The 27,080-nt window shown below is 49.0% G+C and overlaps 1 protein-coding gene across 4 annotated transcripts; it reads left to right on the plus strand.

Annotated features, from left to right (window-relative positions):
• Positions 1 to 21: 21 nt before the first annotated feature.
• LOC147118781 (uncharacterized) lies at positions 22 to 26,245 on the plus strand. Of its 4 annotated transcripts, XM_085984600.1 has the most exons (3): positions 169 to 472; positions 24,753 to 24,981; positions 25,075 to 26,245. In XM_085984600.1, the coding sequence occupies exon 3, from the start codon at positions 25,689 to 25,691 to the stop codon at positions 26,085 to 26,087; it is 399 nt and encodes a 132-aa protein (XP_085840726.1). In that variant the 5' UTR covers positions 169 to 472; positions 24,753 to 24,981; positions 25,075 to 25,688; the 3' UTR covers positions 26,088 to 26,245. The 4 variants fall into 4 exon arrangements, with proteins under 4 accessions (XP_085840728.1, XP_085840726.1, XP_085840725.1 ...); XM_085984602.1 differs by lacking the exons at positions 169 to 472; positions 24,753 to 24,981 and adding an exon at positions 22 to 125; XM_085984599.1 differs by lacking the exon at positions 24,753 to 24,981 and having other exon boundaries at positions 174 to 472.
• Positions 26,246 to 27,080: the final 835 nt, after the last annotated feature.

A 27,080-nucleotide genomic window follows, 5' to 3' on the forward strand; every position in this document is an offset into this window, starting at 1 on the left:
CACTCGCTCCCTATTGGTCAGAAGCTACCGTCAATCAGGCCGTGGGCCCGGGTCACGTGTCCCCTAGGCGCTCACGTGCACAGACCAACTGACGCCGCTCGGTCCGGGGCCTCGCGGACTCTCAGGTTTTTCTATTTCTCTTTATTCTCTCCGATCCACCCCCCGCGTGATTCTCCACCCAATCGGAGCGGAGAAAACTCACTTTGCGTCACCGATCGCGACTCTGGAACCGACACCAAGGCCTTTCCCGGATTGCCCCGCGCCGACTCCGTCCGATAGGATCCGAGTGCGCATGCTCAGCTCACCTTCTGTTGTTCAGGTTTAAAGGTCACCCACTCCGATTGGTTGGAGGATCCGCCGCCCGCTCGGTCCTCCAGCCCCGCTCTACCTATTGGTCCGGAGCTCCCGTCAATCACCCGGGCAGTGTGAGCTGAGCATGCGCGGGCCTTGGCAGCAGTCGCTGATACATCAGGTGAGAGAGCTCAGTGAGCGGGTTTATGAACCTCGGGGGGACGCGGGCCGCTCACACCCCGAGCTCAGGGAGCGGGTTCATGAACCCCGGGGAGACGCGGGCCACTCGCACCCCGAGCTCAGGGAGCGGGTTCATGAACCCCGGGGAGACGCGGGCCGCTCACACCCCGAGTGCGGCCCCAGGCCCCATTTATTAAAACACTCAAAATTATCCGCCCGCCGCTTCCCGGTTTCTCCCGATTCGCTCAGCAAACGGGCCCCGCGCCAAACTCCGGGACAGACAGGATGTCAGGGAGCGTCTGTAAATGGAGGAGAAATGGTGACTGGTCAGGGAGCGTCTGTAAATGGAGGAGAAATGGGGACTGGTCAGGGAGCGTCTGTAAATGGAGGAGAAATGGGGACTGGTCAGGGCGCGACTGTAAATGGAGGGGAATTGGTGACTGGCCTGGGAGCGTCTGTAAATGATGGAGAAGTTACTATTTTTAATTAACAAATATATATGACTGATTTTAATTAGACTGTTTTCCATGTCCCAGCTGCTGTAAATACTGGCTGTAAAGGGGCCAGACTCTCAGGAGGCTCCACACCGCTGCCTGCTTGTGTGAAAGTGATCTTGCATCAGATTAATGTGCTTCTGCACATGTGTGTTTCACAACGTGCCCGAAGCCGTTTACGAAATGTGGGGAATCAGTGAGTGTAGAACTGAACCCAGCCAGAGTCAGCACCTTCAGGGGAGGAGAGAGAAAGGGGAACCAGTGAGGGTAGAACTGAACCCAGCCAGAGTCAGCAATTTCAGGGGAGGAGAGAGAGAGGAACCAGTGAGTGTAGAATTGAACACAGCCAGAGTCAGTACCTTCAGTGGAGCAGAGGGATGAGAACCAATAAGTGCAGAACTGAACCCAGCCACAGTCAGCACCTTCAGGGGAGGAGAGAGAGGGGAACCAGTGAGTGTAGAACTGAACCCGGCCACAGTCAGCACCTTCAGGGGAGGAGAGAGAGCGGAACCAGTGAGTGACCTAGCCCAACCCTGACTCTCAACTGCACACTCGCCTCCTTCATCCCTCATTGACCCAGCCCGACCCTGACTCTCCACTACACACTCGCCTCCTTCATCCCTCAGTGACCTAGCCCTACCCTGACTCTCCACTGCACACTCGCCTCCTTCATCCCTCCGTGACCTAGCCCAACCTGACTCTCCACTGCACACTCGCCTCCTTCATCCCTTAGTGACCTAGCCCTACCCTGACTCTCCACTGCACACTCGCCTCCTTCATCCCGCAGTGTCCTATAAGAACATAAGAAGCAGGAGTAGGCCATAAGGCCCCTCGGGCCTGCTCCGCCATTCAATAGGATCATGGCTGATCCGAATCTAGACTCGCGTCCACTTCCCTGCCCTCTCCCCGTAATCCCTAATTCCCTTATCTGCTAGGAAACTTTCTATCTCCATTTTAAATTTATTTAATGTTGCAGCTTCCACAGCTCTCCGGGGTAGCAAATTCCATAGATTTACTACCCTCTGAGTGAAGAAGTTTCTCCTCATCTCAGTTTTGAAAGGGCAGCCCCTTATTCTTAGATTATGCCCCCTAGTTCTAGTCTCACCCATCAGTGGAAACATCCTCACCGCATCCACCCGATCAAGCCCCCTCACAATCTTATATGTTTCGATAAGATCGCCTCTCATTCTTCTGAACTCCAATGAGTAGAATCCCAACCTACTCAACCTTTCCTCATACGTCAACCCCCTCATCTCCGGAATCAACCGAGTGAACCTTCTCTGAACTGCCTCGAGAGCAAGTATATCTTTTCTTAAATATGGAAACCAAAACTGCACGCAGTATTCCAGGTGTGGCCTCACCAATACCCTGTATAACTGCAGCAAGACTTCCCTGTTTTTATACTCCATCCCCCTTGCAATAAAAGACAAGATTCCATTGGCCTTCCTGATCACCTGCATACTAACTTTTTGTGTTTCATGCACCAGGACCCCCAGATCACTTTGCAGTTTCTCTCCATTTAGATAATAACTTGCTCTTTGATTTTTTTCTGCCAAAGTGCATAACCTCACACTTTCCAACATTATATTGCATCTGCCAAATCTCTGCCCACTCACTTAGCCTGCCGATGTCCTTTTGCAGGTTTTTTATGTCCTCCTCACTCATTGCTTTCCCTCCCATCTTTGTATTGTCGGCAAACTTGGATATGTTGCACTCAGTCCCTTCCTCCAAATCGTTAATATAGATTGTAAAGAGTTGGGGTCCCAGCACTGACCCCTGCAAACACCACTAGTTAATGATTGCCAGCCCGAGAATGAACCATTTATCCCAACTCTTTGTTTTCTGTTAGATAGCCAATCTTCCACCCATGCCAGTATATTACCCCCAATCCTGTGATTTCTTATCTTGATCAGTAATCTTTTGTGTGGAACCTTGTCAAATGCCTTTTGGAAGTCCAAATACACTACATCCACTGGTTCCCCTTTATCCACCCTGTATGTTACATCCTCAAAGAATTCGAGCAAATTTGTCAAACATGACTCCCCTTCATAAAACCATGCTGACTCTGTCCTATTAAATTATGTTTATCCAAATGCTCTGTTACTGTTTCCTTAATAATGGACTCCAACATTTTGCCAACCACAGATGTTAGGCTAACTGGTCTATAGTTTCCAGCTTTTTGTCTACTTCCCTTCTTAAATAAGGGTGTTACATTAGCAGTTTTCCAATCTGCCGGGACCTTTCCTGAGTCCAGGGAGTTCTGGAAAATAATCACCAATGCATCCACAATCCCTACCGCCACTTCACTCAAGACCCTAGGATGTAGGCCATCAGGTCCGGGGGATTTATCCGCCTTAAGTCCCATTATTTTACTGAGTACCATCTCCTTAGTGATTTTAATCGTCTTTAGCTCCTCCCCCCACCATTGTCCCCTGTTTGTCCAGTGTTGGGATATTTTTAGTGTCCTCTACTGTAAAGACTGATACAAAATATTTGTTCATGGTCTTTGCCATCTCCATGTTCCCCACCACTAGTTTCCCGGTCCCATCCTCTAAGTGGCCAACGTTCACTTTAGCCACCCTTTTTCTTTTTATATAGCTGTAGAAACTCTTGCTATCTGTTTTTATATTTTTTGCTAGTTTACTTTCATAATCTATCTTCCCTTAATTAATCTTTTAGTTATTGTTTGCTGGCTTTTAAATGCTTCCCAATCTTCTATCCTCCCACTAGATTTGGCTACTTTATATGCCCTTGTTTTCAGTCGGATACTATCCTTTATTACTTTACTAAGCCACGGATGGCTGTCTTTTGTTTTACTCCCCTTTTTCCTCAGTGGAATATGTTTATCTTGAAAGATGTGAAATATCTCCTTGAACGTAGACCACTGCTCTTGTACCATCTTACACTTTAATCTGTTTTCCCAGTCCACTTTAGTCAATTCTACTCTCATACCTTCATAGTCTCCTTTATTTAAGCTCAGTATGCTGGTTTGAGATCCAACTCTCTCACCCTCAAACTGAATTTGGAATTCAACCATATTATGGTCACTCATTCCAAGAGGATCCTTTACTAGGACATTTTTTATTAATCCTGTTTCATTACACAGGACCAGATCTAAGATTGCCTGCCCCCTGGTTGGTTCAGTTACACACTGCTCAAGGAACCCGTCCCTAATACACTCAATGAACTGTTCCTCAAGGCTGCCATGCCCAATTTGATTAGTCCAGTCAATATGAAAGTTAAAATCCCCCATGATTATAGCTGTTCCCTTATTACAAGCCCCAACTATTTCCTGATTTATACTCCGACCAACAGAGTTGCAACTGTTAGGAGGCCTATAGACTATGCCCACTAGTGACTTTTTCCCCTTATTATTCCTTATCTCCACCCAAACTATTTCACTATCCTGATCCTTTGACCCAATATCATTTCTGACTATTGCAGTGATTCCATCCTTGATTAACATAGCAACCCCACCTCCCTTTCCTTCCTGTCTGTCCTTCCTAATTGTCAAATACCCTTGTATGTTTAGTTCCCAGTCATGATTATCTTGCAGCCATGTTTCCGTAATGGCCACCAGATCATACCCATGTGTAGTTATTTGTACCGTCAACTCGTCAATTTTGTTACGAATGCTGCGTGCATTCAGATAAAGAACTTTCAAATATGTTTTTTGACAATTTATTCCTGCTTTTACCACTTTACCTTTATCATTATACATTCTGTCCCTTCCTGACACGCTCTGGTTTTTAATTCCCCCACTGCTACCTTGCTCTATTGCCTTCTCCGCTGTCATTTTTATTTTTCGCTCTCTTAAAACCTCCCCCCCACTAATTAGTTTAAAGCCCTCTCTACAGCCCTAGTTATTCGATTCGCCAGGACTCTAGTCCCAGCACTGGCCAAGTGAAGTCCGCCCCAACGGAACAGCTCTCTCCTGTCCCAGTACTGATGCCAGTGTCCCAGGAAGCAAAACCCATTTCTCCCACACCAGGCTTTGAGCCACGCATTTAACTCTCTAATTTTATTTACCCTAGCCAAATTTGCACATGGCTCAGGTAGTAATCCAGAGATTATTACCCTTGTGGTTCTGCTTTTTAATTTGGCCCCTAGCTGCTCAAACTCCCTCAGCAGAACCTCCTTCCTTGTCCTATCTATGTCGTTGGTACCAACATGGACCACGACAACTGGATCCTCCCCCTCCCACTCCAAGTTTCTCTCCAGCCCAGAGGAGATATCCTTAACCCTAGCACCGGGCAGGCAACACAGCCTTCGGGACTCTCGCTCTCGGCTGCAAAGAACTCTATCTATCCCCCTAACGATACTATCCCCTACCACTACAACATTTGTTTTATCTCCCCCCACTTGAATGGCCCCCCGCTCCACGGTGCTGTGGCCGGGTTGCTCATCCTCACAGGGAGTAAGAGCCTCAAACCTGTTGGACAAGAGCAAGGGCTGTGGCTCCTCCAACACTACCTCTTGGATCCCCGTACCTGCCTCACTTCTAGTCACACCATCCTGACCCTGGCCACGGAGTGCATCTGAATTAATTAATCTAATTGGTGTGACTACCTCCTGATACAGAGTCCATGTAACTCTACCCCTCCCTGATGTGTCTCAGTGTTTGAAGCTCGGACTCCAGCTCTTCAACACGGAGCCGGAATTCCTCGAGCAGCCAACACTTACTGCAAATGTGATCACCGTGAGCATCAATGGTGTCCACCAGCTCCCACATATTGCAGCAGCAACACATCACCTGATCTCCCATTCTATGTAATTAATTTAATTTATTAATATTATTCTTAAATACCCTCTGCCCCAATTCTAGATGATGAATATCGCACCTTAGAAACTATAAACCACAGAGTTTAAGCTTAAAAAAAAGAGAGAAATACTTACCAACCAATCACTTACCCGCTTTCTGGTGACGTCACACTTGGATTACTTTTTACCTCTCTCCTTCCCTCTGAGGTCCGAGACTGGAGATTGGTAAACCTACCTGGCCTCCCGTCGACACCCGCGGTCTGAGGCCTTACCTGGGTCTCTGAAGCTTTTTAAAGCTTCCCGCTCGCGCCTCCCGCCGACACCCGCGGTCTGAGGCCTTACCTGGGCCTCTGAAGCCTTTTAAAGCTTCCCACTCGCGCCTCCCGCCGACTCCCGACTAGCCCGACCCTGACTCTCCACTGCACACTCGCCTCCTTCATCCCTCAGTGTCCTAGCCCGACCCTGACTCTCCACTGCACACTCGCCTCCTTCATCCCTCAGTGACCTAGCCCTACCCTGACTCTCCACTGCACACTCGCCTCCTTCATCCCTCAGTGTCCTAGCCCTACCCTGACTCTCCACTGCACACTCGCCTCCTTCATCCCCCAGTGACCTAGCCCGACCCTGACTCCCCACTGCACACTCGCCTCCTTCACCCCCAGTTACCTAGCCCGACCCTGACTCCCCACTGCACACTCGCCTCCTTCATCCCTCAGTGACCTAGCCCGACCCTGACTCTCCACTGCACACTCGCCTCCTTCATCCCCCAGTGACCTAGCCCGACCCTGACTCCCCACTGCACACTCGCCTCCTTCACCCCCAGTTACCTAGCCCGACCCTGACTCTCCACTGCACACTCGCCTCCTTCATCCCCCAGTGACCTAGCCCGACCCTGACTCCCCACTGCACACTCGCCTCCTTCATCCCTCAGTGACCGAGCCCTACGCTGACTCCCCACTGCACACTCGCCTCCTTCACCCCCAGTTACCTAGCCCTACCCTGACTCTCCACTGCACACTCGCCTCCTTCATCCCTCACTGACCTAGCCCGACCCTGACTCTCCACTGCACACTCACCTCCTTCATCCTTCAGTGACCTAGCCTGACCCTGACTCCCCACTGCACACTCGCCTCCTTCATCCCTCAATGACCTAGCCCTACCCTGACTCTCCACTGCACACTCGCCTCCTTCATCCCTCAGTGACCTAGCCCTACCCTGACTCTTCACTGCACACTCGCCTCCTTCATCCTTCAGTTACCTAGCCCGACCCTGACTCTCCACTGCACACTCGCCTCCTTCATCCCTCAGTGACCTAGCCTGACCCTGACTCTCCACTGCACACTCGCCTCCTTCATCCCTCAGTGACCTAGCCCGACCCTGACTCTCCACTGCACACTCGCCTCCTTCATCCTTCAGTGACCTAGCCCTACCCTGACTCTCCACTGCACACTCGCCTCCTTCATCCTTCAGTGACCTAGCCTGACCCTGACTCCCCACTGCACACTCGCCTCCTTCATCCCTCAATGACCTAGCCCTACCCTGACTCTCCACTGCACACTCGCCTCCTTCATCCCTCAGTGACCTAGCCCGATCCTGACTCTCCACTGCACACTCGCCTCCTTCATCCCTCAGTGACCGAGCCTGACCCTGACTCTCCACTGCACACTCGCCTCCTTCATCCCTCAGTGACCGAGCCTGACCCTGACTCTCCACTACACACTCGCCTCCTTCATCCCTCAGTGACCTAGCCCTACCCTGACTCTCCACTGCACACTCGCCTCCTTCATCCCTCAGTGTCCTATAAGAACACAAGAACATAAGAAGTAGGAGCAGGAGTAGGCCATACGGCCCCTCGGGCCTGCTCCGCCATTCAATAGGATCATGGCTGATCCGAATCTAGACTCACGTCCACCTCCCTGCCCTCTCCCCGTAATCCCTAATTCCCTTATCTGCTAGGAAACTTTCTATCTCCATTTTAAATTTATTTAATGTTGCAGCTTCCACAGCTCTCTGGGGTAGCAATTTCCATAGATTTACTACCCTCTGAGTGAAGAAGTTTCTCCTCATCTCAGTTTTGAAAGGGCAGCCCCTTATTCTTAGATTATGCCCCTTGGTTCTAGTCTCACCTATCAGTGGAAACATCCTCACCGCATCCACCCGATCAAGCCCCCTCACAATCTTATATGTTTCGATAAGATCGCCTCTCATTCTTCTGAACTCCAATGAGTAGAGTCCCAACCTACTCAACCTTTCCTCATACGTCAACCCCCTCATCTCCGGAATCAACCGAGTGAACCTTCTCTGAACCGCCTCGAGAGCAAGTATATCTTTTCTTAAATATGGAAACCAAAACTGCACGCAGTATTCCAGGTGTGGCCTCACCAATACCCTGTATAACTGCAGCAAGACTTCCCTGTTTTTATACTCCATCCCCCTTGCAATAAAAGCCAAGATTCCATTGGCCTTCCTGATCACCTGCTGCACCTGCATACTAACTTTTTGTGTTTCATGCACCAGGACCCCCAGATCCCTTTGCACTGTAGCACTTTGCAGTTTCTCTCCATTTAGATAATAACTTGCTCTTTGATTTTTTCTGCCAAAGTGCATAACCTCACACTTTCCAACATTATATTGCATCTGTCAAATCTCTGCCCACTCACTTAGCCTGTCTATGTCCTTTTGCAGTTCTTTTATGTCCTCCTCACTCATTGCTTTCCCTCCCATCTTTGTATCGTCGGCAAACTTGGATATGTTGCACTCGGTCCCTTCCTCCAAATCGTTAATATAGATTGTAAAGAGTTGGGGTCCCAGCACTGACCCCTGCGAACACCACTAGTTAATGATTGCCAGCCCGAGAATGAACCATTTATCCCAACTCTTTGTTTTCTGTTAGATAGCCAATCTTCCACCCATGCCAGTATATTACCCCCAATCCCGTGATTTCTTATCTTGATCAGTAATCTTTTGTGTGGAACCTTGTCAAATGCCTTTTGGAAGTCCAAATACACTACATCCACTGGTTCCCCTTTATCCACCCTGTATGTTACATCCTGAAAGAATTCGAGCAAATTTGTCAAACATGACTTCCCCTTCATAAAACCATGCTGACTCTGTCCTATTAAATTATGTTTATCCAAATGCTCTGTTACTGTTTCCTTAATAATGGACTCCAACATTTTGCCAACCACAGATGTTAGGCTAACTGGTCTATAGTTTCCAGCTTTTTGTCTACTTCCCTTCTTAAATAAGGGTGTTACATTAGCAGTTTTCCAATCTGCCGGGACCTTTCCTGAGTTCAGGGAGTTCTGGAAAATAATCACCAATGCATCCACAATCCCTACCGCCACTTCTCTCAAGACCCTAGGATGTAGGCCATCAGGTCCAGGGGATTTATCCGCCTTAAGTCCCATTATTTTACTGAGTACCATCTCCTTAGTGATTTTAATCGTCTTTAGCTCCTCCCCCCACCATTGTCCCCTGTTTGTCCAGTGTTGGGATATTTTTAGTGTTCTCTACTGTAAAGACTGATACAAAATATTTGTTCATGGTCTTTGCCATCTCCATGTTCCCCACCACTAGTTTCCCGGTCCCATCCTCTAAGGGGCCAACGTTCACTTTAGCCACCCTTTTTCTTTTTATATAGCTGTAGAAACTCTTGCTATCTGTTTTTATATTTTTTGCTAGTTTACTTTCATAATCTATCTTCCCTCCCTTAATTAATCTTTTAGTTATTGTTTGCTGGCTTTTAAATGCTTCCCAATCTTCTATCCTCCCACTAGATTTGGCTACTTTATATGCCCTTGTTTTCAGTCGGATACTATCCTTTATTACTTTACTAAGCCACGGATGGCTGTCTTTTGTTTTACTCCCCTTTTTCCTCAGTGGAATATATTTATCTTGAAAGATGTGAAATATCTCCTTGAACGTAGACCACTGCTCTTGTACCGTCTTACACTTTAATCTGTTTTCCCAGTCCACTTTAGTCAATTCTACTCTCATACCTTCATAGTCTCCTTTATTTAAGCTCAGTATGCTGGTTTGAGATCCAACTCTCTCATCCTCAAACTGAATTTGAATTCAACCATATTATGGTCACTCATTCCAAGAGGATCCTTTACTAGGACATTTTTTATTAATCCTGTTTCATTACACAGGACCAGATCTAAGATTGCCTGCCCCCTGGTTGGTTCAGTTACATACTGCTCAAGGAACCCGTCCCTAATACACTCAATGAACTGTTCCTCAAGGCTGCCATGCCCAATTTGATTAGTCCAGTCAATATGAAAGTTAAAATCCCCCATGATTATAGCTGTTCCCTTATTACAAGCCCCAACTATTTCCTGATTTATACTCCGACCAACAGAGTTGCAACTGTTAGGAGGCCTATAGACTACGCCCACTAGTGACTTTTTCCCCTTCTTATTCCTTATCTCCACCCAAACTATTTCACTATCCTGATCCTTTGACCCAATATCATTTCTGACTTGCAGTGATTCCATCCTTGATTAACATAGCAACCCCACCTCCCTTTCCTTCCTGTCTGTCCTTCCTAATTGTCAAATACCCTTGTATGTTTAGTTCCCAGTCATTATCTTGCAGCCATGTTTCCGTAATGGCCACCAGATCATACCCATGTGCAGTTATTTGTACCGTCAACTCGTCAATTTTGTTACGAATGCTGCGTGCATTCAGATAAAGAACTTTCAAATATGTTTTCTGACAATTTATTCCTGCTTTTACCCCTTTTACTACTTTACCTTTATCATTATACATTCTGTCCCTTCCTGACAAGCTCTGGTTTTTAATTCCCCCACTGCTACCTTGCTCTATTGCCTTCTCCGCTGTCATTTTTATTTTTCGCTCTCTTAAAACCTCCCCCCCACTAATTAGTTTAAAGCCCTCTCTACAGCCCTAGTTATTCGATTCACCAGGATTCTAGTCCCAGCACTGGCCAAGTGAAGTCCATCCCAACGGAACAGCTCTCTCCTGTCCCAGTACTGATGCCAGTGTCCCAGGAAGCAAAACCCATTTCTCCCACACCAGTCTTTGAGCCACGCATTTAACTCTCTAATTTTATTTATCCTAGCCAAATTTGCACGTGGCTCAGGTAGTAATCCAATGATTATTACCCTTGTGGTTCTGCTTTTTATTTTGGCCCCTAGCTGCTCAAACTCCCTCAGCAGAACCTCCTTCCTTGTCCTATCTATGTCGTTGGTACCAACATGGACCACGACAACTGGATCCTCTCCCTCCCACTCCAAGTTTCTCTCCAGCCCAGAGGAGATGTCCTTAACCCTGGCACCGGGCAGGCAACACAGCCTTCGGGACTCTCGCTCTCGGCTGCAAAGAACTCTATCTATCCCCCACCCCTACAACATTTTCTTTTATCTCCCCCCACTTGAATGGCTCCCCGCTCCACGGTGCTGTGGCCGGGTTGCTCATCCTCCCCGCAGTCCCCGTTCCAATCCTCACAGGGAGTAAGAGCCTCGAACCTGTTGGACAAGTGCAAGGGCTGCGGCTCCTCCAACACTACCTTCTGGATCCCCATACCTGCCTCACTTCTAGTCACACCATCCTGACCCTGGCCACGGACTACATCTGAATTAATTAATCTAATTGGTGTGACTACCTCCTGATACAGAGTCCAGGTAACTCTCCCCCTCCCTGATGTGTCTCAGTGTTTGAAGCTCGGACTCCAGCTCTTCAACACAGAGCCGGAATTCCTCGAGCAGCCGACACTTACTGCAAATGTGATCACCGTGAGCATCAATGGTGTCCACCAGCTCCCAAATATTGCAGCAGCAACACATCACCTGATCTCCCATTCTATGTAATTAATTTAATTTATTAATATTATTCTTAAATACCCACTGCCCCGATTCTAGATGATGAATATCGCACCTTAGAAACTATAAACCACAGAGTTTAAGCTTAAGAAAGAGAGAAATACTCACCAACCAATCACTTACCCGCTTTCTGGTGATGTCACACTTGGATTACTTTTTACCTCTCTCCTTCCCTCTGAGGTCCGAGACTGGAGATTGGTAAACCTACCTGGCCTCCCGTCGACACCCGCGGTCTGAGGCCTTACCTGGGTCTCTGAAGCTTTTTAACGCTTCCCGCTCGCGCCTCCCGCTGACACCCACGGTCTGAGGCCTTACCTGGCCTCTGAAACTTTTTAAAGCTTCCCGCTCGCGCCTCCTGCCGACACCCGCGGTCTGAGGCCTTACCTGGTCTCTGAAGCTTTTTAAAGCTTCCTGCTTGCGCCTCCTGCCGACACCCGCGGTCTGAGGCCTTACCTGGTCTCTGAAGCTTTTTAAAGCTTCCCGCTCGCGCCTCCCGCCGACTCCCGACTAGCCCGACCCTGACTCTCCACTGCACACTCGCCTCCTTCATCCCTCAGTGACCTATCCCGACCCTGACTCTCCACTGCACACTCGCCTTCTTCATCCCTCAGTGACCTAGCACGAACCTGACTCTCCAATACCCACTCGCCTCCTTCATCCCTCAGTGACCTAGTCTGTCCCTGACTCTCCACTGCACACTCGCCTCCTTCATAGAAGATAGGAGCAGGAGTAGGCCATTCGGCCCTTCGAGCCTGCTCCGCCATTCAATGAGATCATGGCTGATCATCCAAATTCAGTACCCTATCCCTGCCTTCTCCCCATATCCCTTGATCACTTTAGCCTTAAGAAATTATCCAACTCTTTCTTGAATATATTTAATGAACTGGCCTCCACCGCCCTCTGTGGCAGAGAATTCCACAGGTTCACCACTCTCTTGGTGAAGAAATTCCTCCTCATTTCAGTCCTAAATGGCTTACCCCTTATCCTTAGACTATGACCCCTGGTTCTGGACTCCCCGGACATCATAAACATCCTTCCTGCACCTAGTCTGTCCAGGCCTGACCGAATTTTATAGGTTTCGATGAGATCCCCTCTCAATCTTCTAAACTCCAGTGAATATAAGCCCAATCGACACAATCTCTCCTCATACGTCATTCCTGCCATCCCAGGTATCAGCCTGGTGAATCTTCGCTGCACTCCTTCCATGGCAAGAACGTCCTTCCTCAGGTAAGGCGACCTAAACTGCACACAGTACTCAAGGTGCGGTCTCACCAAGGCCCTGTACAACTGCAGCAAGACATCCTTGTTCCTGTACTCGAACCCTCTTGCTACGAAGGCCAACATACCATTTGCCTTCTTAACCGCCTGCTGCACCTGCATGCTTACCTTCAGCGACTGGTGCACAAGAACACCCAGGTCTCTCTGCACTTCCCCTTCTCCCAATCTGTTGCCATTCAAATAATAATCTGCCTTCCTCTTTTTGCCACCAAAGTGGATAACCTCACATTTATCCACATTATAGTGCATTTGCCATGTTTCTGCCCAATCACCCAACCTGTCCAAGTCGTACTGGAGTTTCACGACATCCTCCTCACAGCTTACCCTCCCACCCAGCTTTGTGTCGTCTGCAAATTTGGAGATATTACATCCAATTCCATCGTCCAGATCATTAATATATATTGTGAACAGCTGGGGTCCTAGGACCGATCCTTGCGGTACCCCACTAGTTACTGCCTGCCACTCGGAAAACGACCCGTTTATTCCAACTCTTTGCTTTCTGTCCGCCAACCAGTTCTCTATCCAAGCCAATACCTTGCCCCCAATTCCATGTGCCTTAATTTTGCACACTAATCTCTTATGTGGGACCTTATCGAAAGCCTTCTGAAAGTCCAAATACACCACATCCACTGGTTCTCCCTTATCTATTTTACCAGTTACATCCTCAAAAAATTCCAGTAGATTAGTCAAGCATGATTTACCTTTTGTAAATCCATGTTGACTTTGTCCGATCCTGTCACTGCTTACCAAGTGCTCTGCTATTACATCTTTTATAATAGATTCCAGCATTTTCCCCACTACCGATGTCAGGCTTACCGGTCTATAATTCCCCGCTTTTTCTCGACCACCTTTTTTGAATAGTGGGGTAACATTAGCTACCCTCCAATCCATGGGTACTGTTCCAGAGTCTATCGAGTTCTGGAAGATGACCAGCAATGCATCTACTATTTCTAGGGCCACTTCCTTAAGTACCCTGGGATGTAGATTATCAGGCCCTGGGGATTTATCGGCCTTCAGTCCCATCAATTTTCCTAACTCCATTTCCCTACAAATACTGATTTCTTTCAGTTCCTCCCTTTCATCAGACCCTATCTTCTCTGGCATCTCTGGGAGGTTATTTGTGTCCTCCTTTGTGAAGACAGAACCAAAGTATGAATTTATTTGGCCTGCCATTTCTTTGTTTCCCATTATAAATTCCCCTGATTCTGACTGCAAGGGACCTACGCTTGACTTCACCAATCTTTTTCTCTTCACATATCTATAAAAGCTTTTACAGTCAGTTTTTATGTTCCCTGCAAGCTTACTCTCATTCTATTTTCCCTTTCTTAATTAATCCCTTTGTCCTCCTTTGTTGAATCCTAAACTGCTCCCAATCCTCAGGATTATTGCTTTTTCTGGCCCATTTATATGTCGTCTCCTTGGATCTTATGCTATCCCTAATTTCCCTTGTTAGCCACGGTTGAGTCACCTTTTTTGTTTTATTTTTATGCCAAACTGGGATGAACAATTCTGTAGCTCATCCATTCGATCTTTGAATGTTTGCCATTGCCCATCCACTGTCAACCCTTTGAGTGCCATTCCCCAATCAATCCTACCCAACTCGCTCCTCAGACCATCGTAGTTTCCTTTATTTAAATTGAGGACCCTAGTCTCTGAGTCAACTACTTCATTCTCCATCTTAATGAAGAATTTGATCATATTATGATCGCTCTGACCCAAGGGGCCTCGTACAACAAGATTGCTAATTAATCCTTTCTCATTACATAATACCCAGTCTAAGATGGCCTGATCTCTGGTTGGTTCCTCGACAAATTGGTCCAGGAAACCATCCCGTAAACACTCCAGGAATTCCTCCTCCACAGTATTGTTACTAATTTGGTTGGCCCAATCTATATGTAGATTAAAGTCACCCATGATGACTGCTGTGCCCTTATTGCACGCTTCTTTAATTTCCCTTTTCATGCCATCCCCAACCTCCGCCTTACTGTTGGGAGGTCTATACACCACTCCCACTAATGTTTTTTTCCCCTTAGTATTTCTCAATTCTACCCATACAGATTCCACATCATCACAGCTAATATCCTTCATTACAATTGTATTAATCCCTTCTTTAACCAGTAATGCTACCCCACCTCCCTTTCCTTTTTGCCTATCTTTCCTGAATATCGAATACCCCTGGATGTTGAGTTCCCAGTCTTGGCCATCCTTGAGCCACGTTTCCGTAATCCCAACCAAATCATATTTGTTTACCTCTATTTGCGCAGCCAATTCGTCCACCTTATTACAAATGCTCCTCGCATTAAGACACACAGCCTTCAGGCTTGTTTTTTTAACGCTCTTAGACCTATTAGAATTATTATTTACTGTGGCCACGTTTGATTTAAACCGTTGATTTCTCTGACTGCCACTTTTGTTTTTCTCCTTGCTATCTTTTGCTTTTATCCCTGTTTCCCTTTCCTCTGTCTCCCTGCTAAGGTTCCCAACCCCCTGCCATTTTAGTTTAAACCCCCCCCGATCAGTGCTAGCAAACCTCCCCGCAAGGATATTTGTCCCGCTCTGGTTCAGGTGCAACCCGTCCGACTTGTACAAGTCCCACCTTCCCCAGAAGCAGGCCCAGTGATCCAGGAAACTAAAGCCCTCCCTCCTGCACCAACTCTTTAGCCACGCATTCATCTGCTCTATCCTCCTATTCCTATACTCACTAGCACGTGGCACCGGGAGTAATCCAGAGATTACAACCTTTGAGGTCCTGCTCTTTAATCTGCTACCAAGCTCCCTAAATTCTTGCTGCAGGACCTCATCCCTCTTCCTACCCATGTCATTGGTCCCAATGTGAACCACGACCTCTGACTGTTCACCCTCCCCCTTCAGAATGCCCTGCAGCCGTTCAGTGATATCCTTGACCCTGGCACCAGGGAGGCAACAAACCATCCTGGAGTCACATCTACGGCCACAGAAACGTCTATCTGTTCCCCTTACGATAGAATCCCCTACCACTTGCTCTCCCACTCTTTTTCCTCCCTTCCTGAGCAGCAGAAGCACCCCTGGTGCTGGGAAGTTGGCTGCTGCTGCCTTCCAAATTGCCCTGGATCCCATGGGCTCTTAGCTTCTTGACCAGTCTCCCATGCTGGACTTTGTCAAAAGCCTTACTGAAGTCCATGTAGACTACATCAACTGCACTACCCTCATCCACACACCTAGTCACCCCCTCAAAAAATTCAATCAAATTGGTTAGACATGATCTCCCCCTGACAAAGCCATGCTGACTATCCTTGATTAATCCTTGCCTCTCCAAGTGGAGACTAATTCTGTCCCTCAGAATTTTTTACAATAATTTCCCTACCACTGATGTTAGGCTCACTGGCCTGTAATTCCCTGGTTAACCCTACTACCCTTCTTGAATAATGGTACTACGTTAGCTATCTTCCAGTCCTCTGGCACCTCCCCTGTGGCCAGAGATTCTGAAAATTTGTGTCAGAGCCCCTGCAACCTCCTCCCTTGCCTCACACAGCAGCCTGGGATACATCTCATCTGGGCCTGGGGATTTATCCACTTTTAAGCCCGCTAAAACCGCGAGTACCTCCTCCCTCTCAATACTAATTTGTTCAAGTATATCACAATCCCCCTGCCTGATTTCTATGCCTACATCGTCCTTCTCCATAGTGAACACAGATGCAAAATATCCATTTAAAACCTCACCCACATCTTCCGGCTCTACACACAGATTGCCACTTTGGTCCCTAATGGACCCTACTCAAATCAAATCAAATCAACTTTTATTGTCATTGTTAGTGCACAAGTGCAGTACAACGAAATGTAGGCTTGCGGCTCCCGAGAGTGTACAATTTGGATTAGGACACTTAAACATTCAACATACATTTATACATTTGGCTTGCAGTATATTAGCATAAATATGACCATAATAAAGTGCATTGGCAGATGTGCAGGCTTTAGTGTTTATTTGTGGAGTTCAGTAGGATGACAGCCCTGGGAAAGAAGCTGTTCCTAAATCTGGTCGTACGGGTGCGAATGCATCTGTAGCGTCTTCCAGATGGTAGGAGGGCGAACAGACTGTGGCTGGGGTGGGTAGGGTCTTTGATGATGGACCGTGCCCTCCATAGGCAGCGTTTCTGATATATATGCTCTATGGTCGGTAGCCGGGTGCTGGTAATGCGTTGGGCAGTTTTGACTACCCGCTGCAGGGCTTTCCGGTCATGGGAGCTACAGCTGCCATACCATACCGTGATACAGTTTGTCAGGATGCTCTCTATAGTGCAGCGGTAGAAGTTAGAGAGGATCAGGGGTGACAGATTACATCCCTTCAGCCTCCTCAAGAAATATCGGCGCTGCTGGGCCTTCTTCACCAGAGAGGAGGTGTTGAGGGACCAGGAGAGGTCTTCCGTGATGTGGACTCCGAGGAACTTAAAGCTGTCCACCCTTTCCACCTCCGCCCCATTGATGTGGATGGGGGTGTGACTTCCGCCTTTGGACTTCCTGAAGTCCATGATTATTCCCTTTGTTTTCTTGGTGTTAAGGGCCAGGCTGTTGTCGGCGCACCACTTCACGAGATGCTGGACCTCCTCCCTGTAGGCTGACTCATCGTTGTTGGTGATCTGGCCTACTACCGTGGTGTCATCTGCAAACTTGATGATGGTGTTGGAACAATTAACAGCCACACAGTCGTGGGTGAAGAGGGAGTAGAGGAGGGGGCTCAGCACACATCCTTGTGGGGCCCCCGTGTTCAGGGTCGGGGGGGCGGGGGGGAGGTGTGGTTACCTAATTTGACAGACTGGGGTCTGTTTGTTAGGAAGTCCAGGGTCCAGTTGCAGAGGGAAGTGTTCAGGCCAAGAGTTTGGTGGCCAGCTTGTTGGGGATGATAGTGTTGAATGCTGAGCTGTAGTCTATAAACAACATTCTGATGTAGGCCTCCTTACCATCTAGGTGATTCAGTGCCGAGTGTAGAGCAGTTGTGATTGCATCCTCCGTTGATCTGTTTGCACGATAGGCAAACTGGTGTTAGTCAAGGGAGGCAGGAACACTGGCTTTGATGTGGGCTAAGACCAGTCTCTCGAAACACTTCATTATGATGGGTGTGAGTGTGACAGGTCGGTAGTCGTTCAGACACGTCACAGCCGCTTGTTTAGGCACAGGAATGATGGTGGCGGTCTTGAAGCATGTAGGGACTACTGCCTGGGCCAATGACAGATTGAAGATGGCGGTGAAGACATCAGCCAGCTGATCTCATTCCTTGAGTACCCGTCCAGGGATGCTATCCGGTCCAGCAGCATTTCGTGTGTTCACTCTGCGTAGAGCGCCCCTTACGTCGGAGGTCGACAGAGTGAGCACCTGGTCTTCCAGGGGTGGCAAGGCTTTGGTAGCCGGCTCCTTGTTGTCCCTGTTGAAGCGAGCATAGAAGTTGTTAAGCTCCTCCGGAAGGGAGGCGTCGCTGACCGGGGGACTGGTGTTTTTGCCCTTGTAGTCAGTGATGGACTGGATGCCTTGCCACATGCGCCGGGGGTCCGAGTTGTTGCGGAAGTGATCCTCTATCCGCAGTGTCTGTTTCCTTTTGGCAGTCCTGATACCCTTTTTTAGGTTGGTCCTAGCTGCACTGTAAGCCGCCGCGTCGCCAGATTTAAATGCTGCGTCGCGTGCTTTCAACAGTGAGCGGACCGCTCCGTTCATCCAGGGTTTCTGGTTGGGGTATGACCTGATATTTTTGTGGGTCGTGACGACCTCTACGCAGCTGTTGATGTAGAATAGCACTGTGGATGCGTATTCCTCGATGTCATTATGTGCAAACATGCCCCAATCAGTGTGTTCGAAGCAATCCTGAAGCTCCGATACTGCCCCCTCTGGCCATACTTTCACTGCTCTTTCCCTGGTTACCCTCTTGCCCTTAATATACTTATAAAACACCTTGGGATTTTCCTTTATTTTGCTCGCCAGTGTATTTTCATGCCCCCTCTTCGCTCTCCTAATTTCTTTTTTAAGTACCCCCCTGCACTTTCTATACTCCTGTGGGGCTTCCACTGTTTTTAGTCCTTTGTATCTGCCAGAAGCCTCCCTTTTTTTCCTAATCCATTCTTGTATATCCCTTGCCATCCAGTGTTCCCTGGGCTTGTTGGTCCCACCCTTGACCTTTACGGGAACATGTTGGCATTGTACTCTCTCTATTTCCTTTCTGAAAGACTCCCGCTGCTCTGATGAGGATTTTCCTACAAGTGGGGAAAATGCTAGAGTCCATTATAAAAGATGTAATAGCAGAGCACTTGGAAAACAGTGACAGGATCGGACAAAGTCAACATGGATTTACAAAAGGTAAATCGTGCTTGACTAATCTACTGGAATTTTTTGAGGATGTAACTGCTAGAATAGGTAAGGAAGAACCAGTGGATGTGGTGTATTTGGACTTTCAGAAGGCTTTTGATAAGGTCCCGCATAAGAGATTAGCGTGTAAAGTTGAGGCACATGGGATTGGGGGCAAGGTACTGACTTGGATAAAGAACTGGTTGGCAGACAGGAAGCAAAGAGTTGGAATAAACGGCTCTTTTTCCGAGTGGCAGGCAGTGACTAGTGGGGTACCGCAGGGATCGGTCCTGGGACCCCAGCTATTCACAATATATATAAATGATCTAGACGAGGGAATTAGATGTAATATCTCCAAGTTTGCAGACAACACAAAGCTGGGTGGGCGTGTGTGCTGTGAGGAGGATACCAAGAAACTCCAGTATGATTTGGACAGGTTGGGTGATTGGGCAGATGTATGGCAGATGCAATATAGCGTGGATAAATGCGAGGTTATCCACTTTGGTGGCAAAAACAGGAAGGCAGATTAATAGATTGGGAGAAGGGGAAGTGCAACGAGACCTGGGTGTCCTTGTGTACCAGTCGCTGAAGGTAAGCATGCAGGTGCAGCAGGCGGTTAAGAAGGCAAATGGCATGTTGGCCTTCGTAGCGAGTGGGTTCGAGTATAGGAACAAGGATGTCTTGCTGCAGTTGTACAGGGCCTTGGTGAGACCACATCTTGAGTATTGTGTGCAGTTTTGGTCGCCTTATCTGAGGCAGGGTGTTCTTGCCATGGAAGGAGTGCAGCGAAGATTCACCAGGCTGATACCTGGGATGGCAGGAATGACGTATGAGGAGAGATTGAATTGATTGGGCTTATACTCGCTGGAGTTTAGAAGAATGAGAGGGGATCTCATCGAAACTTATAAAATTCTAACAGGACTAGATAGACTAGATGCAGGAAGGATGTTCCCGATGGCTGGGGAGTCCAGAACCAGGGGTCACAGTCTAAGGGTAAGTGGTAAGCCATTTAGGAAAGAGATGAGGAGGAATTTCTTCACCCCGAGAGTTGTGAGCCTATGGAATTCTCTACCACAGAAGGCAGTGGAGGCCAATTCATTAAATATATTCAAGGCGGCGTTAGATATATTTCTTAAGGCTAAAGGGATCAAGGGATATGGGGAGAAGGCAAGAACAGGGTACTGAATTTGGATGATCAGCCATGATCTCATTGAATGGCGGAGCAGGCTCGAAGGACCGAATGGCCTACTCCTGCTCATATCTTTTATGTTTCTAAGTAGCTGATCCCAGTCCACTTTGGCCAGATCCTGCCTTATCATATTAAAATCGGCCTTCCCCCAATTTAGAACCTTTATTTCCGGTCCATCTTCCTTTTCCATGACTACCTTAAATCTCTCCGAATTATGGTCACTGCCACCAAAATGCTCTCCTACGGACACTTCTACCACTTGCCCAGCTACATTCCCTAGAATTAGGTCCAGTACCGCCCCCTCTCTTGTAGGACTTTCTACATGCTGGCTCAAAAAGCTCTCCTGGACGCACTTTAAGAATTCCGCACCCTCTAAGCCTTTCACACTCTGACTATCCCAGTTAATATTGGGGAAGTTGAAATCCCCCACTATTATTACCCTATTATTTCTACACTTCTCTGTGATTTGCCTAGATATCTGTTCCTCTATCTCCCCCTGACTGTTTGGGGGCCGATATTGCACTCCCAGCAAAGTGCTTGCCCCCTTTTTGTTTTAAGTACTACCCATATGGCCTCATTAGAGGAACCTGCTAAGATATCATTCCTCCTTACTGCAGTAATTGACTCCTTGAATAATATTGCGACATCCTCTCCTCTTTTACATCCCCCTCTGTCTCGCCTGAAGATTCTATACCCCGGAATATTGAGCTGCCAGTCCTCCATTTACAGACACTCCCTGACCAGTCCCCATTTCTCCTCCATTTACAGACGCTCCCTGAGCAGTCACCATTTCTCCTCCATTTAGACGCTCCCTGACCAGTCACCATTTTTCCTCCATTTATAGACGCTCCCTGACTCACTGGGGATTTCCCAGCACTTCCTGGTTGTCCCGGAGTTTGTGTCTTAAACTGGCGGGTAGTTGCGGGGAGGCGGATAATGTTGAGTGTTTTTATAATGGGGCCTGGGGCCGCACTCGGGGTGTGTGCAGCCCGCGTCCCCCCCGGGGTTCATGAACCTGCTCCCTGAGCTCGGGGTGTGAGCGGCCCGCGTCCCCCCGGGGTTCATGAACCCGCTCCCTGAGCACGGGGTGTGAGCGGCCCGCGTCCCCCCGGGGTTCATGAACCCGCTCCCTGAGCACGGGGTGTGAGCGGCCCGCGTCCCCCCGGGGTTCATGAACCTGCTCCCTGAGCACGGGGTGTGAGCGGCCCGCGTCCCCCCGGGGTTCATGAACCCGCTCCCTGAGCTCGGGGTGTGAGCGGCCCGCGTCCCCCCGGGGTTCATGAACCCGCTCCCTGAGCTCGGGGTGTGAGCGGCCCGCGACCCCCCGGGGTTCATGAACCCGCTCCCTGAGCTCGGGGTGTGAGCGGCCCGCGGCCCCCCGGGGTTCATGAACCCGCTCCCTGAGCTCGGGGTGTGAGCGGCCCGCGTCCCCCCGGGGTTCATGAACACGCTCCCCGAGCTCGGGGTGTGAGCGGCCCGCGTCCCCCCGGGGTTCATGAACCCGCTCCCTGAGCTCGGGGTGTGAGCGGCCCGCGTCCCCCCGGGGTTCATGAACCCGCTCCCTGAGCTCGGGGTGTGAGCGTCCCGCGTCCCCCCGGGGTTCATGAACACGCTCCCCGAGCTCGGGGTGTGAGCGGCCCGCGTCCCCCCAGGGTTCATGAACCCGCTCCCCGAGCTCGGGGTGTGAGCGGCCCGCGTCCCCTCGGGGTTCATGAACCCGCTCCCTGAGCTCGAGGTGTGAGCGACCCTCGTCCCCCCGGGGTTCATGAACCCGCTCCCTGAGCTCGGGGTGTGAGCGGCCCGCGTCCCCCCGGGGTTCATGAACCCGCTCCCCGAGCTCGGGGTGTGAGCGGCCCGCGTCCCCCCGGGGTTCATGAACACGCTCCCCGAGCTCGGGGTGTGAGCGGCCCGCGTCCCCCCAGGGTTCATGAACCCGCTCCCCGAGCTCGGGGTGTGAGCGGCCCGCGTCCCCTCGGGGTTCATGAACCCGCTCCCTGAGCTCGAGGTGTGAGCGACCCTCGTCCCCCCGGGGTTCATGAACCCGCTCCCTGAGCTCGGGGTGTGAGCGGCCCGCGTCCCCCCGGGGTTCATGAACCCGCTCCCTGAGCTCGGGGTGTGAGCGGCCCGCGTCCCCCCAGGGTTCATGAACCCGCTCCCTGAGCTCGGGGTGTGAGCGGCCCGCGTCCCCCCGGGGTTCATGAACCCGCTCCCTGAGCTCGGGGTGTGAGCGGCCCGCGTCCCCCCGGGGTTCATGAACCCGCTCCCTGAGCTCGGGGTGTGAGCGGCCCGCGTCCCCCCGGGATTCATGAACCCGCTCGGGGTGTGAGCGGCCCGCGTCCCCCCGGGGTTCATGAACCCGCTCCCTGAGCTCGGGGTGTGAGCGGCCCGCGTCCCCCCGGGGTCCATGAACCCGCTCCCTGAGCTCTCTCACCTGATGTGTCAGCGGCTGCTGCCAAGGCCCGCGCATGCTCAGCTCACACTCTCCGCTCAGGGAGCGGGTTCATGAACCCCGGGGGGACACGGGCCGCTCACACCCCGAGTTCGGCCCCAGGCCCGATTATAAGAGCAGTGAACATTATCCGCCTCCACCCGCGGGTTCCCGTTTCACTCCGGCCCGAATCTCAACAAAGCGCCAAACTCCGGGACAGACAGGAAGTGAGTCAGGGAGCGTCTGTAAAAGGAGGAGAAATGGGGACTGGCCAGGGAGCGTCTGTAAATGGAGGAGAAATGGGGACTGGTCAGGAAGCGTCTGTAAATGGTGGCTGGTCAGGGAGTGTCTGTAAATAGGAGAAATGGGGACTGGCCAGGGAGCGTCTGTAAATGGAGGAGAAATGGGGACTGGTCAGGGAGTGTCTGTAAATAGGAGAAATGGTGACTGGTCAGGGAGTGTGATGAAATAACTCTGTGTTCTGGATTGTCTGTTGTTGTACTTGTTAATGTCTGTAATGTTTTACAGGTGTAACCACTAATGTTCCTCCCTAGCTCCGCCTTTATGGATCCTCCTGATTGGTGTGAGTCTTATTTATAAGAGCTGGGTTTTACTCATAAGGGCTGGGTCGGTGATGAATGATGGTTGCCCTATGTTAATTTGATGTCATGATTCTTACTTAATGAAAGCCTTTAGTTTTAAGTTTCAACCTCATGGATTCAGGCGGTTATTTGGCACATCAGGGAGCGTCTGTAATGAAAGGAGAAATGGAGACTGGTCAGGGAGCGTCTGTAAATGGAGGAGAAATGGTGACTGGTCAGGGAGCGTCTGCAAATGGAGGAGAAATGGTGACTGGTCAGCTAGCATTCTTCACCTAAACTGAGAAATATTACACAGGGACAGTTTATAGGGAGGGACCGAGTGTGGGAAATAGTGTTTTAGAAGTCCGGAATTAAAATGAAAATATTGTCATGATTAAATTAGATTTAGAATGAAATTCTAAACACAGGACAGATTTTCTTTATTTCATATACGTATGACCTACTGAGTGTTTCCAGCATTTTCTGTTGTCATTTCAGATTTCCAGCATTCACAGTATTTTGCTATTGTATGTTTACTAGAATTGTTAGATTCTGAATTAAAAGATTAACTGCCTAGAAACATAGAAGATAGGAGCAGGAGTAGGCCATTCGGCCCCTCGAGCCTGCTCCGCCATTCAATGAGATCATGGCTGATCATCCAAATTCAGTACCCTGTCACTGCTTTCTCCAGAATTGAAACTTTTTTCCAATTCCTCCTTGGCCTCACCCCTCCCTATCTCTGTAACCTCCTCCAGCCCTACAACCCTCCCAGATTGCTGCGCTCCTCCAATTCTGGCCTCTTGCACGTCCCCAGTTTTAATCGCTTCACCATTGGCAGCCGTGCCTTCAGCTACTGGGCCCTAAGCTCTGGAATTCGTTCCCCCAAACTCCTCGACTTTCCTCTTTTAAGCCGCTCCTTAAAACCGACCTCTTTTGCGCTGATATCTCCTTATGCGGTTTGGTGTCAAAATTTTGTTTGATAATAGGCTCCTGTGAAGCACCTTGGGACAGTTTACTATGTTAAAGGTGCTACATAAATGCAACTTGTTGTTATTCTCTACACAGAGACCTTCCCTGTTGGAGATGTCCATAAACATCATTGTGCTGTCTAGGCAACGGGCAAAGCCATCTGTCTTAATTATCAATTTAAGAAGTTTATAGTTCCAATTAACTCCTGAGGCACAACACTCAATTGTGGGAAGAAAATATACTAAAGGAGCTGTTAGTTACAAAAACAATCTGCCAAGCCTATGTCTACGGAAGATCGAGTTAGAGCGAGCACATCTGTAAAAGGAATGCAGCTGGAAGTAATATTCCTTGCCGTTTGATGGAGGCCCTTTGTTAGTTCATTAATTGTAAGTTTACTTTGAGGTTGTTTGTTCTGTAGCTTTCCTTCAGCAGGATGATCTGATTCACAGATGTAACAAGAATCACGCAGGCTCTACTTTTCAGGCCTGAATAGAGGGGCAGTTAGCAGCTTGGCTGAGAGTCCGAACCCCGGGGATAAGAAAGCTGACTGCAGTCAAGGTGGAACATCTTGTGGTGCCTCCCAGATCTGCTAACTATTGGTCTGCTCAGTTGGTGAACACTGCCTGTCAGAAGAACTTTACTACACAACTATAATATTGTATGAATATCATAATTAGTATTGTTTGTAGAATCTGTTACATGAGGGAAATTTTCACAGTGGGGAGTAAGCATATATGTGTTCTGTGTGTAGATGAGGCTTCAACCGATCATCCAACCTGGAGAGACACAAGGACACCCGCACCATGGAGGAACCGTGGAAATGTGGGGACTGTGGGAAGAGATTCTCTTGCCACTCTGAGCTGGAAACTCATCGACGCAATCACACTGGGGAGAGACCATTCACCTGCTCTGTGTGGGAAGGGATTCACTCATTCATGGAGCCTCACTGAACACCAGTGTATTCACACCGGGGAGAGGCCGCTCACCTGCTCCGTGTGTGGGAAGTGTTATGTATTGTGTGTTCTCCTCCCACCTGTGGTGGCGCTGTCACAGGAGATAAATGGTTGGGTGTTCTCTGTTAAGTTTAGCTCTCTTTGTTCGGAACTCTCCAGAACTTCCTTTCCTTCCAATAAAGCACTTCATGTTTGAATTTCTGAGTTCTGAGTCCTAAATTGTGTCTAGGTAGAAAGGTACCGACACAACAGAAAGGGATTCATTTCTTCATCCCACCTCACTGCACACCAGCTTGTTCACACTGATGATAGATCTTTTAAATGCTCTGACTGTGAGAAGAGCTTTAAAAGCAGAAATTCTTTGCTGGCACACCAACGCACTCACAGCAGGGAGAGGCCGTTCACCTGCTCCATGTGTGGGAAGGGATTCACAGAGTCTGCCGTCCTCACTGCACACCAACTTGGTCACACCAAAAAGAGACCTTTAGAATGTTCCAACTCTGAGAAGAGCTTCAAAAGCACAAGGGATCTGTTGACACACCAGCGAGTTCACACTGGGGAGAGGCCGTTCACCTGCTCTGTGTGTGGGAAGGGATTCACTTCATCAGCTGACCTCACGTCACACCAACTTGTTCACACTGATAAGAGACCATTTAAATGTTCTGACTGTGAGAAGACCTTTAAAAGGAAAAATGATCGGCTGGCACACCAAAGCACTCACACTGGGGAGAGACCGTTCACCTGCACCATGTGTGGGAAGGGATTCACTCAGTCATCCAGCCTACTGAAACACCAGCGAGTTCACAACTGACTGCAGGGGTTGGATTCTGCTGTTATTACTGCTGTTAATCACATCCAGGACTGAACCATGTTCATTCTGATAGTTCGGGTTTGTTTCTGATGTTAATAACTCCCTAACTGGGCTGGAGTTTAATCTTCTGGACATATGCCAAATAAATCAGCTTTGTTTCCAACACACAGTGTGTGGAGTCTTTGATGTCCTGTTACCGACTGCTGCAGATTTGGGCCTTTTCACCTTTCTAACTCTAGATTGTTTCAGTTCTCATACCTTCGGTTACTCTCATGGACAAGTCCCAGCTCCCCAAACCTTCCAGAGTGCCTCTCCCAGCCTTGGTATCCAGGGAAGGTATCGGTAACATGCCTGGGATCACTAAACAAAACCCAGTCTGTTAATCACTTACAGCTACTGGACTTAGCGTCTGACCCACAGCATCTCTCTCACCTTCGATGTGTGAATAGAGCATCACGCCTGCAAACCTGGTTTAGATTTAAATTAACTCAGGAAATGTATTTAACAGAAGATCAACAAGGAAACACATCTCGGCCCAATAATCCAGCTCTACATTCACAGGAGGAAGTCTGTTATCTAACTCCTCGAGTGGACAAAATAAAGAAATATCCCAAATGTAAGGGCCCCTCGAATACTTTAATACCTTTCAAATCGTGACCGGTTCCTCCTCCTAGAATTCCCCATCCCTGTGGGAGTTGATATTGGTCAGTTTGCTCAGATGGTTAGAGCATGGTGCTAATAACGCCAATGTCACGGGTTCAATCCCCGTCCTGATGAGCTACGCTGTTTCGGCACAGGCTCGATGGGCTGAATGGCCTCCTGTGCTGTAACCATTGATCATATGGTCAAAATCTGCTAATTGTAAATTTCTCACTGATTTTTCTGATTCAAATTTCAAGCTGACCAGTTCCTTCACTCAGAGAATCTCCAAGGGGAGACTGATTTAAACACAGCTCTCCCCTCTTTTACATCTGGGATTAGAGTTTACGAGAA

The sequence above is a fragment of the Somniosus microcephalus genome, chromosome 4, assembly GCF_052327205.1.
Source record: "Somniosus microcephalus isolate GS21.2 chromosome 4, FLI_Smic_1.0, whole genome shotgun sequence".
NCBI lineage: Eukaryota > Metazoa > Chordata > Chondrichthyes > Squaliformes > Somniosidae > Somniosus > Somniosus microcephalus.

Coding starts and splice junctions, on each gene's coding strand:
- LOC147118781 (XM_085984602.1), top strand. CDS start 25,689: ATGTGTGGGAAGGGATTCACAGAGTCTGCCGTCCTCACTGCACACCAA.